The sequence below is a fragment of the Scyliorhinus canicula genome, chromosome 3, assembly GCF_902713615.1.
Source record: "Scyliorhinus canicula chromosome 3, sScyCan1.1, whole genome shotgun sequence".
In the NCBI taxonomy this organism is placed as follows: Eukaryota; Metazoa; Chordata; class Chondrichthyes; order Carcharhiniformes; family Scyliorhinidae; genus Scyliorhinus; species Scyliorhinus canicula.
In genome coordinates this window covers 157,550,004-157,568,400 of record NC_052148.1, presented here as the reverse complement: position 1 = coordinate 157,568,400, position 18,397 = coordinate 157,550,004, and the positions used below count along the sequence as shown (strand labels likewise).

The 18,397-nt window shown below is 48.9% G+C and overlaps 1 protein-coding gene across 1 annotated transcript in view; it reads left to right on the top strand.

Moving 5' to 3' along the window:
- LOC119963044 overlaps positions 1-18,397 on the top strand; it is a 146,287-nt gene that overhangs the window by 73,230 nt on the left and 54,660 nt on the right. The window contains exon 13 of the mRNA XM_038791554.1: positions 1,480-1,563. Coding sequence (XP_038647482.1) covers positions 1,480-1,563 — 84 coding nt within the window. The remainder of the gene's footprint in view (positions 1-1,479; positions 1,564-18,397) is intronic.

Sequence of the window (18,397 nt, the reverse complement as noted above, 5' to 3'; positions counted from 1 at the left end):
CAAACCTCCCGCCAATAAACAGGTCCCTCAATTTGCTGATGCCCACCCTTTGCCATCCCCTAAATCCCCCATCAGTGTTCCCCGGGATGAACCAATACCAGGCTGACCTTGATGAGGTTCTGCGGGACACGTCCCGCTCTCAGGTGGGGAATGGCCGAGGCCTACAGTTTGGTGATAACTTTGCATTCAGAGTGTAATGGTTTGCATTGTAGACTCATCAGATCTAGAGACTTCTGCCTTTAGATCGTAGGTAGCAGAACAGAGAGAGAGAGAGCTGCTTTAGTGGCTTCCCTGTAAATTCACAGTAACAGCAAGCAGCCAACATTTGAGAGAAAACGAGAGAGAGAGCAACACAGCTTCCCCTTTTGGAGTCCAGAAGTTTTTTGCACGGTCCTCTGAAAAAAAACCCACCTGGCAGAAACCAATCGCTGTCTGTTGCCAGGCAGAATACTGTCCCTGCCCAATCCATTGTCCACCAGCCAACCAATCAAACCAAATGCCTCGAATCCCTTATGTGCCATAAAGTCCGCATTCTGCAGTTCAAAATCTTAAAAATCAAACCATAGTGTACTATTTTGTAACTTTGAGTTCCTCACTTCCCCTGCTCGACTTTAAGGTATGTCTCCACCAAAGATCCATGGACCAAAAACGATAATGATAAAATAACAAAAATAGGAAATAAGGGAATCAATAGGAAGGGCCCTTGCCCTTGATTGGATGCAGAGGGAGCGCACGGCTCTCACAGTCAATGTTGTGTGCAATCAGCATGCATCTCATTTCATGCACCTTATTTTTCATGCGTAACACTTCAGTCATACCAGTAGGAAAAAAGCTACACAGATAGAAACCAGTGGAATGTGGCAATTCTGCGCGTGGGCAACAGTCAGCAAAATGTTTTGGGGAACATGCTCAGAACCCTGATGGGCTGCATGTGGCCCCTGGGCCGCAGATTGTCCACCACTGCTCTTGGTAAATTACTCCTTCGCAGAGTCAGCACAGCTGCAGTGGACTGAATGATCTCCTTCTGCACTATATCCATTCTATGAGAATGAAAATCTGGCACTTTTAATAATTGCCAATCTATTTGCAGCAATACTGGACATAGATTGAAAATCCATTAACTTTTCCACACAGTGGATTGTTACGATCTGAATGCACTGCCTTAGAATGTAGCGGAGGCAGGTTCAATTAAGGCTTTCGAAAAAAAGATTGATTATTTCTGGAAAGGAAGGATTTGCAGGATTACAGAGGAAGGGGAGGGTAGTGACACTAGGTAAGTTGCTCCTAAGGGTGACAGTGCCCATGCCATGCTTAATAGGCTCCTTCTGTGCTGTAACTGTTCTGTCATTCTGTGATATGCATTAGTGTAAGAATATGAACTCATGTTTTCATAGTTTTCAGTTGTAACTGTGTGCATTATGATCTTAATATTATGTGATGCATCATATCATTTTATTTTTTCTTTTCCACCCATCTCAGAGAAAATTATCTGATGAATTTAAAAAGAACGTGAGCACACCAACTTTATATCCAGTTGCCTACGCATCAATTCTGATGAAGGCTGTAAGTTTTCTTACTTGTCCAGAATATATAATTCTAATTCTAAATATAAATGCATATTAATTATAAAAGATTGGTATAATGTTGGGACATTTGAAACCATGATCAAACACCTTTCCCGGAACGTGTGAATTTAACCTTGTCTGTGCCTTAATCTACTTGTTTATCCCTTAAGGGAAAGTTCTGTAAAGTACAAATTCAGTGAAATGTCAGGGTATTTAGTTTCCTTTCATTTCAGATCATTTAATCTTGGCTTATGCATTCCAAATATGTTTACCTTGATTTCTCAGGACTTCTGGGTTCTGATTTGACTTTGACTAAAAGGTTGACAAACTTTGGCCAGGATTTTTCAGATGCAGTGAACCAGCCAATGGTCCATTGACTGTGCTTGGAGCGGGGGACCCACCAGGGGATGGATTGGAAAACCCCGGTTGTTCAAGAGAATAATGGTTGCACAAGAGTATTTGCTCATCTTGCTCCCCCTTTCCACCCAGCCCCATTGTGGTATCTTGTTTCTTAAATTATTCCAGGTGTTTTTCCTCTGGAAGTTTATTATGCACATGTGTTGTGTGAAGAAGAATTTCATGATATCCATTTTAAAGGTATTTTCCTTTAGTTTAAAGTTGTGCCCCCTTCTTCGACTCCTGCAAGTTTTATTTAAAATGACATACCAAGTTACCGTCTATCACTGTAACAATCTAATTATAAGATTACCGCATTGATGCCTCCTTTGCAGGCTGAAAATCCCATGTTTCGCACCCTCACCTGTCTTTCAACACTCACCTCACCTCCCTCGTCGTTGCTCCGTAGCTGCTTCCTCTCCATGGCTCTTTCGCCTCCTGCCCTCCGAGGCCAGTTCCTCTCCCTCCCTCTGAGGCCACTTCCCCTCCCACCCTCAGAGGCTGCTCCCTTCCCGCCCTCCGAGGCTGCTTCCCCTCCCGCCCTCCGAGGTCGCTTCCCTTCCCGCCCTCCGAGGCTGCTTCCCTTCCCGCCCTCCGAGGCTGCTCCCTTCCCGCCCTCCGAGGTCGCTTCCTCTCCTGCCCTCCGAGGTTGCTTCCCCTCCCACCCTCTGTGGCCATTGCTCCCTAACTCAGCTACCTGGTTACTTTCACTCTCACCTTTGCCTGGGGCTTTGAATATAGATTTTGCTGCTATTTCCAGCTCATCCAGTAGGAGAGCGCTTCTCAGTGCATTAGCTGTTGACAGGTTGACTAGCATGCCCATCAGTGTGAAGGCCGCTTTCAAAGGAAAAGCTGGAAGGGCAGCTGTTTTCAAATTTAAAACATCTCGACCTACTTCGTAACCCCTGAATGTCTCTTAAACTCCAGTGTTCTGCGGAACCAAGCTTGGGAATTGCTGGTTTCCCTTATTTTCTAGTTTATTATCACCTGCATTCTTTCAAATTATGTCATGTATATCTAAGTTCAGATCATCAGTGAATATCAAAAAGAGCAGTGGTTCTAATGGGTGACCCCTGGGAGCACCACTGTATACCTTTTCTCCAGTCTGACAAACAACGGCTCATCTTTACTCTCTGCTTTCTGTCCCTCAGGCAATTTTCCCAGGCACTGTAGTTTAATTTTTAATTTTAATTGCTCCGTGCTAATTTGTCAAATTCCTTTTGAGAGTCCGTATACACATCAACTGATTAACTCTCATCAAGCAATTGCATCATATCAAAGCATTCAGTCAAGTTAATTGTAACAATTTTTCTTCAATAAGCCATACTGTCTTTCATTTATTTTTTACATTTACATACTTCAGTTAACCTTATCCTGGGTTATTAGCCAGGATATGACATGAAGGGAGTGGCCCCACCCACTGGCTGGTAAATCGAGGCAACCCGACTTCCATCGCTCCTGGAAGCCATAGCCGGATATTTCAGTCCTCAAGCAATTAATTGCCTACCGTTGTGGCTTGTGCCCCTATGAGGGAGGATGTCCCAACTCTAAGAGAAGTTTAAAAGTAGGACCTCAAAGGTAGTTATCTCCGGATTACTACCAGTGTCACGTGCTAGTCAGAATAGAAACAGAGGGATATATAGGATGAGTACATGGCTGAAAAGATGGTGTGAGGGGGAGGGTTTCAGATTCCTGGGGCATTGGGGGAGGTGTGCTTGCTAGAGTGGTTGGGGAGGGTATAACCTTAAACGGTAGGGGGTGGGAAACTATGTAAGGATTCAGAGAAGGGAGAATCAAGGACAAGAGAAAAAGACAGCAATGCGAATAGGAAAAGTGAGACATCTAGGACCAGAATTAGTAAAAGACACAGTAAAACATAGTAGGACCTGACAAGGAATGTTAAAAGGACTAGCCTTAAGGTTTTGTGCCTGAATGAAGAGCATTGGAAATAAAATGGATGAATTAGCTGTGTAGATAGATATAAAGGGGTATGATGGGATTAGTTAGGATTGTGGAGACATGGCTCCAAGGTGACCAAGGATTGGAACTAAACAATGAGGGCTATTCAGTTTTTAGGAAGGACAAACAGAAAGGAAAAGGTGGAGTTGCATTGTTGATTAAAGAAGATATTGATACAATATTGAGGAAAGATATTAACACAAATGATGTAGAATCTGTTGAGGTTGAGTTAAGAAACACCAAGAGGCAAGAAACATTCATAGGGGTGGTATACAGACCATCAAACTGTAGTGGTAATGTTGGGAATAGCAATAGAGAGGAAATCAGAGAAAGTAAGCTAGCGGGGAACATAAAAACTGACTGTAAAAGTTTCTATAGGTATGAAAAGAGAAAAAAGATTGATAAAAACAAATGTAAGCCACTTACAGTCAGAAGCGGGGGAATTCATAATGGGGAACAAAGAACTGACTGAGGAAGTAAATTTGTACTTTGCTTCTGTCTTCACAAAGGAAAGACATGAACAATGTACTGGAAGTTTTGAAAACACAAGTTTTAGTGAGGAGCTGAAGTATTAGTAGAGAAATGGTTTTGGGAAAATTAATTCTTTGGACTCTGGAATGGTTCCTACAGGCTGGAGGGTAGCTAATATAACCCCGCTATTCGAAAGGGAGATATAGAGAAAACAGGGAACTGTAGACCAGTGAGCCTAACGTTGGTAGGAAGGATGTTACGAGAGTCCATTACCAAGGATTTCATAGCACAGCATTTGGAAAGCAGTGGTGTATTCAGACAAAGTCAGCATGGATTTACGAAAGGTAAATCACAAATCTACTGGAATTCTTTGAAGATGTAACTGGTAGAGTTGACCAGGGAGAACCAGTGGACATGGTTTATTTAGACTTTCAGAAGGCTTTCGACAAGGTTTCACATAGCAGTTTAATATGTAAAGTTAAAGCGCATGGGATTGCAGGTAGTGTCTTGTGATGGATATATGAGGGAACAAAATGTATTATCTCCAAATTTGCAGATGATTCAAAGTTAGGTAGGAGGGTGAGCTGTGAGAAGGATGCAGAGATGCTTCAGCCTGATTTGGACAGACTGAGTGGGATGATGCAGTATAATGTAGATAAATATGAGGTTATCCACTTGGGTAGCAAAAAGAGGAAGGCAGATTATTATTTGAATGGGTGTAAATTATGAGAGGTGGATACTCAGTGAGACCTTGGTGTCCTCATCAGTCGCTGAAAGTAAGCGCACAGGCACAGCAGGCAGTAAAGGCAAATGGAATGTTGGCCTTCATAGCAAGAGGATTTGAGTATAGGAATAGAGATGTTTTACTGCGATTGTATAGGGTATTGGTGAGGCCACACCTGGAGTATTGTGTGCAGTTTTGGTGCCCTTGGGCGAAATTCTCCGACCCCACGCAGGGTCGGAGAATCGGCCGGCAGCGGCGTTATTCCCACTCCCGCAGGGTTTTTAATTCTCTGACCGGCCACAAACCGGGGCTGTGCAAATCCAGCCGGCAGCCTCTGAAAAGAGCTGGCGCCGGCGGGATTTCATTATATATTTTTTTCCACAAATCTCCGGCCCGGATGGGCCGAAGTCCCGCCGACGTGGCCACGGGTCACGTTGGCGAAAATCACAGTACCTTTAAAACGGCGTCAACCATTGATGATGGTTGACGCCGTTCAGTGTCGGGGGGGGGGGGGGGGGGTGTTGCGGCATCGGGGGGGTTGCGGCATCGGGGGGGGGTTGCGGCATCGGGGGGGGGGTTGCGGCATCGGGGGGGGGGTTTGGGGGCAGCGGCATGCAGAGAGGGGGGGCGACGGATGCCCGGGGCCAACGCACCGTCGCCCCCCCCTCTGTACGCCGCTGCCCCCTACCCCAACCACCCCCCCCCACCACCCCTACCTCCCTCCAACGCCCCTACCCCCCTCCCCACCACCCCTACCCCCCTCCCCACCACCCCTACCCCCCTCCCCACCACCCCTACCCCCCTCCAATGCCGCCCCCCCATCTCTTGCAACGCCGCAACCCCCCACCCTCAACGCCGGTACCCACACCCCGTCCCCCTCCCTCTGAAGGCCGGTACCCACACCCCCCCTCCCTCTGAAGGCCGGTACCCACACCCCCCCTCTCTCCTCCTCCCCCCTTACTTCCTCCTCCCCCCCTTCCTTCCTCCTCCCCCTTCCTTCCTCCCCCCCCCTCCTTCCTCCTCCCCCCTTCCTTCCTCCTCCCCCCCTTCCTTCCTCCGTTAGTGGGGAGGGGGTGCGGCGTTGGAGGGGGGTAGGGGTGGTGAAGGGGGTAGCGGTGGTGAGGGGAGGGGGTTGGGGTAGGGGCAGCTGCGTGCAGAGGGGGGGGCGACGGTGCGTTGGCCCCGGGCATCCGTCGCCCCCCTCCTCTGCACGCCGCTGCCCCTACCCCAACCCCCCCTCACCCCCCCTACCCCCTTCACCACCCCTACCCCCCTCCAACGCCGCCCCCCCTCCAACGCCGCCCCCCCCCTCTCAACTCAACGCCGCAAACCCCCCAACGCCGGGTCTGTCTCTCTCTTCCTCCCCCCCCCCCCCCCCAAATGCCGGGTCTGTCTCTCTCCTCCTTCCCCCCCCCCCCAAATGCCGGTCTGTCTCTCTCCTCCTCCCCCCCCCCCCAAATGCCGGTCTGTCTCTCTCCTCCTCCTCCCCCCCCCCCCAAAACGCCGGGTCTCACCACTTCCGCAGCTGGTGAAACTGACGCGTATCGCGTCAGTCAGCTGCTGGCCCCTCCGGGAACGGAGAATCGCCGCCTAAAAGAAGGCCCCCACGCCGGAGTCATCTACTCCAATTTTGCTCGCCGGAAATCGGCGTTACGACGGTTTGCAGAGAATTTCGCCCCTTATCTGAGGAAGGATGTTCTTGCTATGGAGAGACTGCAGTGAAGGTTTACCAGGTTAACTCCTGGATGGTGGGACTGCCATATGAGGAGAGACTACGTTAGTTAGGATTATATTCATTGGAGTTGAGAAGAGTGAGAGCGGATCTCACAGAAACTTGTAATTTTCTAACAGGATTAGACAGGGTAGATTCAGAAAGAATGTTCCCGCTGGTGGCGGAGTCCAGAACTAGAGGTTATAGTTTGAAGATAAGGGGTAAACATTTTAGAACTGTAGGTGAGGAGAAATTTCTTCATCCCATAAAGTCCTCAAACAGATTATGCACTTGCTCCGGAGTCACCACCACCCCTCCCGTTCCATCCCTAATCTGCATAATCTCCCTTGGTGCTGCCTGCCGACGGAGCTGGCCCGCCAGCAATCGACTGGCCTTCTCGCCACACTCATACACAACCCCACCGCGCTCACCTCAACTACTGAACTGCCGTTCCCATGGTTATAAGATCAAACTTCGACAGCAACTCCTTCTTCACCAATAGCTCTGGCTCCAGATCCTCCGCATATCTTCCATCAACTTCCAAATTCTCCTCTATCAGCTGTTGCCTTTCCTCCTATCCACCTTTGCCTTGAATGGGACTGAGGTGGCGGCCATGGAGTGAGTGGTCACACACAAGGCAGCCCCTGCTTGAAGGTGTAGAACTGAGCTCTTTTTAGCAAAAATGGTAGAAGTTTTGACGGGAAAGTGCAGTTGAAGGTGTTGAGAGGTTCTCCCCGTGAGTGTCTGATGGTTACCAGACCTGGCAGAAAAAGGTGAAAAACCTGGCCAAGGAACTGGAAGAGACCTGTGGCACTTCAGCAATTGGAAAGATGCAGAGGGGAAAGGGTTGGCATAAGTTGGAAAACCCCAGAGGAGCCATTAATGGCTTTTATTAGAGAAGAGTTTTGCCAATAAAGGAAGGAGATGCAGGAGTACCGATCAAAGGGGCAGTTGCACCCTGAAAGGCTCGATGGAAAGGGTCAAAAAGTGCTTGCAGGCACCGGGGTCACAGATCCTGGAGATGGAGAAGGTGATGTCGGACCACAGTGATCTGCGGGTGGCATTGGAGGTGAATGTGGGGTTCTTGGGGACCTTTGCAAATTGCTAATATCAAAGGTGAAAGAGTAGAACAGGTTGAGAAGGCAAACCTGCGTATTGTTGGCTTGCCTGAAGGTGTGGAAGTCACGAGATACATCTCGAGGATGCTGGCAGGGTGGTGGAGAGGGTGCTGCACAAGGCCCCAGTAATGGACAGAGCACACAGGTCTCTGAGGCTGAAGCATAGAGTGAGGGAGACGCCGTGGGCGGTGATCTTGAGGCTCCACAAGTATTTGGAGAAGGAAAAGATCCTGCAGTGGGCCAGAGAGAAATGGAACTGTGAATGGGAGGGAATATACCAGGACATTGGAGCTGAACTGGCGAAAATGTGTGCTGAGTTCAACAGGACCACGGCAGTGCTCTATCGAGAGCAGATTAGGTTTGGGGTGCTGAACCTGGCAAAACTGTGGGTGACTTTTGAAGGCCAGGAGTATTATGTTAAAACCCCAGAGGAGGCCAATGACTTTATTAAAGAGCGTAAACTCGGGGAGAACTGAACTTTGATGGTAGATGGAGGAGCTGGAACAATGGAGTTCGGAGGATACCGGTGTGTTGGCGTTGGAGGGTGGGGGGTTTATTTGTTAAGGGGGTAATAAGTTTGTAAGGGGGCAACAGAATCCCCCCCCCCCCTTGCCATCTGTGTTGGTGTTTATTTTTTGGAGGAGGTGACCTGTGATTTGGATGTGTTTTTGTTTGGGTGGGAGAGGTTGAGGTCCATGGGAGCCATTTACAGATCATGGAAGAGAGGGTAGGGGAAGGGGCAGGGGGTAGATGGGAGGAGCTGCCACCCTGGCAGATAATGCTGGTGAACGGATGTGAGGTGGGGGGCGAGGGATGACAGTGGGGGGGGAGGGGGGGAGGGAGGGGGTAGGGGATGCGACGTGGAAAGGTTGGAGAAGAGAGGTAATGGGCGGAGAAGGGTGCTATCTTGTGTGGGCCTAGTATAGGGTGAAATTAAAGGGGACAGAGTTGATAGGGGAGGGTGGAGGGCAGTGGAGGCGCAAACCTCCGGTAAGGCTCATAACATGGAACGTGCGGGGGTTGAATGGGCCGGTGAAGAGATCTCGGGTCTTTACGCACCTGAGGAGTCTAAAGGCGGGGGTGGTCTTTCTGCAGGAGACGCACCTCTGCTTGAGGGATCAGTTCAGGCTGAAAGGGATGTGTGGGTCAGGTACTTCGCTCGGGGTTTGTCTCCAAGTCACGGGGAGTGGCTATTTTGCGGAGTAAAATGCTACGGTTTGTGAGTGCGAAGGAAGTGAGGGACCCAGGTGGGAGATATATAATGGTGAGCGTGGTGTTGGAGGGGACGCCGGTGGTGCTAGTGAATGTATACGCACCAAAGTGCGACTACGTGAGGTTCATGAGGGAGCTGCTGGGAGTGATTCCGGACTTGGCCACACATCAGTTGATTATGGGAGGGGACTTTAACAGTGCCGAGGGTGGACAGGTCGAGGCCCAGGTCAATGGGAAGGCTGCGGATGGTGAAGGAGCAGGGAGGGTTTATGGAAATGATGGGGATGGTGTGTTACTCGTTCTCGTGAGTGCGCTTTGCACTCAGTTGGCTCTGTTGTATTACTTAGCTCTAGAGCCGCCAGGTATCCTTATGATACCACCACGAGGTTCAAGTTCAGATCAATGATTCAATACACCAATTAGTAAGGTTCAAATCAAAACACTTTTATTAATACACAGTTAATCACTACTCATGCATACAATACTGAAAGACTAGGCTATTCCTACCACTAACAGGCCAATACTTATCTGGATAAGGGAACCCGCTGGGTCAGGGAACAATGGCCTCTTGCTCGATCCTGAGTCTGCAGGCCTCCAGCTGGTACGGACTAAGGGGTCAGGAGCATCTATCTCGTAGCATGCGTTGACTGGACACTTACTTGATGGTGCAGCAGTTGGCCAGGCCTCTCCTTCTTACGGTCAAGTTCTTCGAGAGCTGCTAAGATGTTCTGCTGGGAGGGCCGGCTAAGAGAGTGAACTGAACTTGGGACCTGTCTTTTATAGGTCCCAGGGGCTTCGCGCCTTTTTGGGCGGACCCCAAGCTTACTTCCAATCGATTGGATCCCATACCAATCGATTGGTTTGAATTCCCCAATACTGGGGCTGTTTCTCGATCGCTGGGCGGTTCTTTTTGGCTTGTTTGTCTCCTTTGTTTCGGACTCCCGTTGGCGCCGAGGAGTCTGACCTGCTATTGAGTGTCTTAAATGTAGCTAATTGTTGTCGCTATTGTTCCCGGGAATCGCTCATCAATATATATAACTGCTGGTTTCAGTGCTGTCTGCTTTCTTTGCAGGCAGGATACACAGGAAAAGTCTCCAAACTGCTTGTTTCTCTAGGATTGTCCAATTTCCCTGCTGTCTTTGTGTTTCTCCATTTTATGTGGGGAAGTGGCCAACTCAGGTGGCTACACTCCCTCCTTGTGATCCTAACGCGAAGTGTGAAGGATCACACAACTATGTTGTCTTCATTACCTGACCTCAGCGAGTTCCATGGCCTCTACACTGTCCTCAACTATGCAGGAAGATTTTACCTAACAGTTTCTAAGTGGCGCTATGTCATAAAGGGACATGCATTACCAAACAACAACTGGAACCTCTAACTGTCCTCAATAAACTACACTCACTCAAAACATCCAAGCATACTAACTTCCTAACATTACAAAACAATAGCAGCATTCATATTTCATTTCTGTGGCTTGGCAGTCAAGCTCAGAGTTATACAATCTTTCAGAAAACACATTTCTTTATTTACAAATGAACGACAAACAAAAAAGTTCTTTATTACATTTCGAGGGGTTCAGGGGCCTGGTGGAACCCGAAAATAGGGGATCTCATCCTATATACCGGGGTACGAGAGCGGTAGGCTCTCCTTCGCCATTTCCTCATACAAAGAGTCTGTACAATGCTGCAGATTATTGCTAATGCCAAAAGTGATTCAACTACATATGACAAGGAGTACCAGGTCATAAATTTGGTACACCAGTTCGGGGTACTGCGACTTGTGCTGGGCTCTGTGTGTTCTGTGGAAGTGAAACATTAACGACTGGTGGAGTGGGGGTAAGGGGGTTCACGTCCGCGCGCAACCACATGGATCTTATGATCCATATCACAAGGGTTGAAGATGTCTTCTTCATCTTCCTCTTCTCTTCTGTTCTCTTCTCTTCTCTTCTTTTCTGTTCCTTTGATCCCTCCTTGGAGTGCCTGAAAATCTATGGGATCAAGCATAGTGTCTATTAGTATTTTGCTTAATACATTGAACGTTAGCATGTCTGTCCTCTTGTGCCAAGTTTCCCTTTATGATTGGTCACTCTCTGTGACTCCCTCATTTTCTTTTTCTTTTCAAAACGAATTTTAGGACCAGGCATACTCTCAAATACTGTACCACTGTGAGCCGTCTCGCAGGCTTTGCGTTTTACCATCCCAATGTTCCTGGATGTAAATAGTATGGGGAGTTGGCAACCAAAGGGTTACCTGAAAACAAAACAAAACAAAATCAAACTTTTCAACCAAGAGTGCCAAAATGAGTTGTGACTGGGCCGCGACGGGTAAGATTTGGATGGGATCCCCGGGTAGGGCGGGCTGTGCCGTACCTGAGCTTAGCTGACCGGAGGGGGGTCCTCAGACAGGGCAGGGACCACTGCCGTTACTCCACTGTCTGAGTGACCTGACAAGAACGGGCAAGAGTGTATTCATCACGGGGTTGCTGTAATGGTTCTACCTTCGAACCAGAAGAGCAGTTATGAACGTGGCTCTGGTAAGTTCCCAGAGGTTCCTGCTGATAAGAGTACCCTCAAATCAGAGGAGCAGTTATGAACGGGGGTCGGGCAAGCTCTCAGTGGTTCTCAGCTGACAAGCGTGCCGGCAAGTTCTCAAAGGTACCGGCGGACAAATGGGGCATTTGTCCGCAGAGCTGCTGTGGAAAAAAACATACAATCACAAACAAACAAACATGCAACACAGAACGTGCAGGTTCCCTCAGAAAAGGGACACCGTTTCTCTCTCAAGCAGTTCCTCATTTACATCATCTGGACACTTCAGTTATCAGTTTCTGCGAACAGGATCGCAAAGGGGTTCTGGTTTTGGGAGTCAGACTCATTGTCATCCTCTTCTCCCGGATGCCATACTCGCGAATGAATAATGGCTGCTAAGGCTGCATGGTGTGATCGTGGGTCCATCTCGTCGTTCCGGACGAGCCTGAACGAATTGTCGCGGTGCCAAAAAGCTGTGTCCAAATTTGTGTGAATGAAGTCGGGGTCTTCATTGTGGGGCGGTGGTTCTGGGTCTGGGGCTTTAATGTATGTGATCTCAAAGGGATCACCCGAGTCAGGTTCGTAGTTGCTGTGTGTGTGGTCTGTTGTATCAGGGCAGTAACGAGTGCTGTGGCTTTCGTCAGGGTCACAGTCGCTGTCGCTGCTGTAGCTGCTTGTGGGCGTGTTGGGGCGGAGTCCAGAAGAGAACATATAAAGCACATACCCCCAATGTTCCCCACATACCCCACACCCATACCCAACAGACAAACCCACCCGGAAACAGAGCAAAAAGAAAACCAGCATAAAAATAACACCTGTCAAAATTGAAGAACAGCAACAGCGAAAACAGCAACGGCCATAGTGTGTCCCCAGACCTTAGTTCGAGTCCAGCTTCTCCGCCTGTACAAAGGCCCACGCCTCCTCCGGGGACTCGAAGTAGTGGTGCCGGTCCTTATATGTCACCCACAGACGCGCAGGCTGCAGCATTCCAAATCTGACCTGCTTGGCATGCAGCACCGCCTTTGTCCGGTTGAACCCAGCCCGCCGCTTTGCCACCTCCGCACTCCAGTCCTGGTAGATTCGCACTACCGAATTCTCCCACTTGCTGCTCCTCTCTTTCTTGGCCCAGCGCAGCACACACTCCCGGTCACTAAATCGATGGAACCGCACCAGCACCGCCCGCGGGGGTTCATTTGCCTTAGGCCTCCTGGCCAGCACTCTGTGAGCTCCCTCAAGCTCCAGGGGCAAATGGAAGGACCCCGCTCCCATCAACAAGCTCAACATCGTGGTCACGTACGACGGGAGATCCGACCCATCCAGCCCCTCCGCCAGGCCCAGGATCCTCAAATTCTTTCGCCTCGTGCAAACGTCCAGCTCCTCCAAGCGGTCTTGCCACTTTTATTGAAGTGCCTCGTGCAACTCCACTTTCCCCACGAGGACCACGGCCTCCACCTCCCGCGGCCTGCTGCTGCAACTCCCTGCTGCTGCAACTCCCAACTCCCTGTGCTGCCTGGGTCCCAAGCAGCTTGTTGGTAGTTGCATTCAGGGAGTCCAGCAACTCAGCCTTCAGCTCCGCAAAACAGCGCAGAAGAGAGGCTTGCTGCTCCTGCGCCCACTTCCACCAGTCCTCGGGTGTTCCGCCGGCCGCCATTTTGTCTTTCTTCCCCTGCTTTTCTTGGGGAACTGCTGCAGCTATTTCCTTTGCCCCACTCCGGGTGAGCACCATAAATTATGGGGAATGCTCCTCTAGACACCTTCCCCCACTGGGATTCGTTGGGACAGCGTCAACTGCTGCTAGAATTCAGCTTTCATAAAGGCCCTCAAGTTAGCTTGAGACCTGTAAGCTGGCCCTTCCCCCGCCTGCCTGCATGTAGAGGCTTTTGTCTGCTGCCGCTTCAGCCCAATCTTGCACTGTTTCTGAGGGTCTGATAACCAAGAAACATACTATTCCTGGGGGAAAGTACTCCTCGAACATTCACCTACGCCTTTTCATCGAAATTCCAACCTGCGCCGCCCAAAAAAGAGCTCTTTTCTGTAAACCTTAGGCAGGAGCTGCCTCTGTGTGCTCACTCACTCCATGCTGCACACCGGAAGTCCTTGGGGCGGAGTCCAAAGTCAATGGGCGGAGTCGAGATCGAGTCTGTGGAGGCGCTGGTCTGGGAGGGGGAGAGTGGAAATGCGTCTCCTGTGGGTGGTTGTGCTGCGTCAAGCATGACGTGGTGTGCGTGGTTAGACTGCGAGCCATATGCCTTGAGCTGGTTTATATGAAACCACGCAGTCTTCCCGTTTGGATACTTTATTTTATAAACCGAGGGGCTAACTTTGTCCGCAATGGAATACGGACCCGAATATTTTGGTGACAGAAATGTGCTGGGGTTGTAGACAGACAGCATGACCTGCTGTCCTACCTGAAACTCAGTCGCATGTACTGTCCTATCGAAACAGGCCTTGCTCTGTTTCTTTCTGGTCCCTAACTTTACCGCGGCTGCAAGCTGAGCCGATTTAATGTTCTCAATCATTTGTTTGACTGCCTTCTCGTGGGTGAGGGCCGTCACTTCTGGGCTGGTCAAATCAATTCCCAATAAATATTCAGTGCCTTTCATGGGGCGTCCGGTCATGAGTGTGTGTGGGGTGTAACCTGTAGAAGTCGAAACAGTATTTATTAAAAACATTAATGCGAAAGGGAGGACTGAATCCCAAGTCGTGTTATTTTCCTGGACCATTTTCTGGAGGGTGGATTTTAGGGTCTGATTCATGCGCTCCACGATACCACACGACTGAGGGTGGTATGCAATGTGGAATTTTTGGGTTATGCCAAAAATCGTGAGGACGTTCTTCATGACACGTCCCGTAAAATGAGAGCCTTGGTCTGATTCTATGCTGCAGGGGAGTCCCCATCTCGTAAAGATGTGGTGTGTCAAAATTTTAGCTGTGGTTTTGGCCGTATTCGTCCATGATGGGAAGGCGTCAACCCATTTTGTGAAGGTGTCTATCACAACCAACACATATTTATAACCATTCCGGCACGGGGGCAATGGTCCAATAAAATCAATTTGGAGGTACGTCCAGGGGCCGTTAACGGGGCAGGTGTAACAAGGCTAAGCTGTGCTTTCCTTGCGTATCTGTCTGGATTATTCTGGGCACAGATAAGGCAATTCTCAATGTAGTGAGTGACATCCTCCTTTAAACTCGGCCACCAACAGAGCTGTCTGAGGTGGGCAGTAGTGGGGTCTATTCTCTGGTGTCCATGACCATCATGGAATAAACAAATGAGCTGATTCCTATCCTGTTCAGGAACCACACCCTTTAAAACTACACCCTCATGGGTGGTCAGTGCTTTTCTGAATCTATCGAAAGGGGCTGGGTACTTTCCTTTCACAATCTCCCTGAGATTGCTATCCTGTTTTTGGGCCTGGACTAAATCCTCAATGTTAGTCTGTGAGACCTGTACTGCACTAACTGGTGTGCTTCCGGGGGGAATCCAGAAATGTCCGTGCCTGGAACCTGCTTTTGCCAATGCGTCGGCTTTCACGTTCCCAGGTGGGGAGGAGCGGTGATGACTTCTAACCTTAATTATTCTCCTTCAATAATCTGAACAAAGATTTGTGATCTGTCACCAATATGAAATGCCACCCACACACATATTGGTGGAGTTGCTTGATGCTGAACACGACTCCCCACCCCTCCATTTCAATTTGAGAGTACCCTCTCTCTGCCTCGGAGAGGGTCCGGGATACATAAGCAATGGGCCGATCTGTTTAGTCCCATATGGATACGCGTCGCAGGCGAGGACAAGCTATTTTCAGGCGTCTAAATGGATCAGTAAACTAGTAGACTGAAGACACTGCTTCACTTGACTGAAGGCTTCCTCCTGGGGTGCTTTCTAAACCATTTCTGGTGTTTCTTCAGCAGAGCATCCAGCGGTGCCAATAGGGTGGCAAAATTCAGTAGGAATCTGCCATAACAGTTGATCATCCCAAGACAGACTTCAGTGCCGGAGTGTTTTTTGAGCCGGGCGCTTCTCTGATGGCTTTTATCTTCTTGTCCATCGGCTGCAACCCTTTAGCAACTACCCTGTAGGCCAAATAATCACCTCGCTGGCCTGGAATGTACATTTCTCCCTTTTTAAGCACACACCGGCATTCGAGAATCTTCTTAGCACCTCATCCAAGTTGGCTAAGTGTTCCTTTCCCACAGAACCGATAATCAGCATGTCACCTAAATAAACCGCAACTTTAGGCATCCCAGCAACAAACCTTCCAGGGTGCGTTGGAAAATTGCACATGCTGATGATACCCCAAATGGTAACCGAGTATATTCATGCAAGCCTTTGTGCATGTTAATGGTCATGGACTCTTGGGATGCTTCATCTAATTCCAGTTGCAAGTAAGAGTGGCTCATGTCCTGTTTGGTGAATGTCAGACCCCCCAGCCAATCTCGTGTATAGGTTCTCAATCTTGGGTATGGGGTACATGACTAATTTGGCTGCTCGATTGACCGTTTGTTTATAATTCCCACAAATTCAGACTGTCTTGTCTGGCTTGAGGACAGGTAAGATGGGCGCTGCCCACTCTTCGAACTGGACCAGTCTTTGCCAGCTTGGTCTTTAAGGTGCTGAAGCTCTGCTTCCACTTTTACTGACATGAAATAAGAGATCGGTCTGGCCCTCTAAAACCTTGGTGTGGCCTTACACTGCATATATTTTGGCTTGGAACCCCATTATCTTCCTTAGTTTGTCCCGGAAGACATCGGAATACCTCCAAATGACTTTGTACAGGTCCCCCTCATCCAGTTTGAATATTTCTACCCAATTTAATTTAATGTATTGGAGCCGGTCATGCCCCATTCATTTTGGACCCTGTTCACTTCCAACGACAAGTGGGAGCAGGGTCGACTGCCGCTTGTAAACTACGTTGTCCCCTTGATTTTAAGCACCTCTCCTATATAAGTGGCTTGCCGAGCCACAGTATTCTTCAACCTCAACAGTTGAACCCTGCCTTGTAAATAATGGTAAACTTGTTCCCCTATATCGGTAGCTGAAGTGTCCACTTCCATCTTTAAAGGGCGTCCGTTAACAAGCAACATGACGGTTATTGGAGTCATTCTGCCCATATCGATGTGGTTCAACATCAACACATTCCGCTCAATTGACTAGTATTCCCCCATACTGTTCCATTCCTGGGCCAGGCAGGCTCTGCTTGTTTCTGCATCTATGTCTCAAGTGACCTCTTTTACCGCATCGGAAACACTCGGCATCTCGGAATCTGCAACAGTCTGGGGCGTGATTTCTGTAATATCCCTTAAGGGAACTACGGGGTGGGAATGCTTGTCTTCCCCATGCTCCTGGTGGAGTACGAGCTCTCCCATTATGGGCAGGGTATCTCAATTATCCAGTGTAAATAAGGTCGGCCAGTGAGGTACCGACCAGAACGAAACTGGTAGAGGTTTACCAGGAATTGTGTGTATATTTATAAAATATTGTTTGTAAATAAAACTTTGTTCTTATAAATAATTATTTGTTTTTCATTCCCTTCTATGCCTTTTGAAAAAGTAACAGATATGCCCCACATATTGCACCCAATCCTACTCTTCCGCATTGAAAGACTCAAGTTTACCAAAAGCGGCATGACGGCACTCCTCCCTCCGGAAACTGGAAATAACTTGGAACCTGATCTGGAAAGCCGACAGTACTTGTCCCACATTGGGTCCGTTTTCCTCATCACCAATGTAGTAACAGCAATGCCAGGCAACCACCAGTGGATAAAAGCAATGAATGCTTTATTTAGAGGCAAACATCATTTACAAATTGCACACAGGCACCTTAATTTAAGAAGGTCTTGGGTTGCAGGAAGATATAGACGGGTTGGTGAGATGGACAGATCACTGGGACATGGAATTTCACCCTGAACAGTGTGAGATGATGCACTTTGGAAGGAGTAACAAAACAAGGGAGTACTCAATGAGTGGTAAGATATTAGGAAACTCAGAGGAACAGAGCGTTCTTTGTGTGCTGGTTAATAGATCACTGAAGGCAGCAGGACAGGTTAATAGGGAAGTTAAGAAGGCATATGGGACACTTGTCTTTATCAGTCGTGGCATCGATTATAAGAGCAGGGAGGTTATGTTGGAGCTGTACAAAAATTTGGTTAGGCCACAGCTGGAGTACTGTGTGCTGTTCTGGTCGTCTCACTATAAGAAGGATGTGATTACACTGGAGAGAGTGCATAGGAGAGTCACCAGAATGTTGTCTGGAATGGAGCATTTGAGCTATGAAGCGAGGTTGGATAAACTTGGGTTGTATTCTTTAGACCAAAGAAGGCTGAGGGGCGACCTGATCAAGATGTACAAGGTTATGAGGGGTATGGACTGGGTAGATAGGAAGCAGAAGTTCCCCTTAGTTGAAGGGTCAGTTTAGGGTGAGGAGCAGGAGATTCCAAGCGGATTGGAGTAAAAACTTTCACTCAGAGGGTAGTGAGAATCTGGAATGCACTGCCTCGGAAGATAGTGGAGGCTTGAAACCTCACAACTTTAAAAAGCACTTGGATGAGCACCATGGGCTGGATTCTCCATCCCGGGATGCCCAAAGTGTGTTTCCCGATGGGACAGAGAATCGGGCGTCGGGGGAAAATAGGGACCGGCGCTAGGCCCCGATCCGAATGCGATGCCCGACACCCCCATTGGCGGCAGGATCGAGGTTCACAACCACTCGCCAGC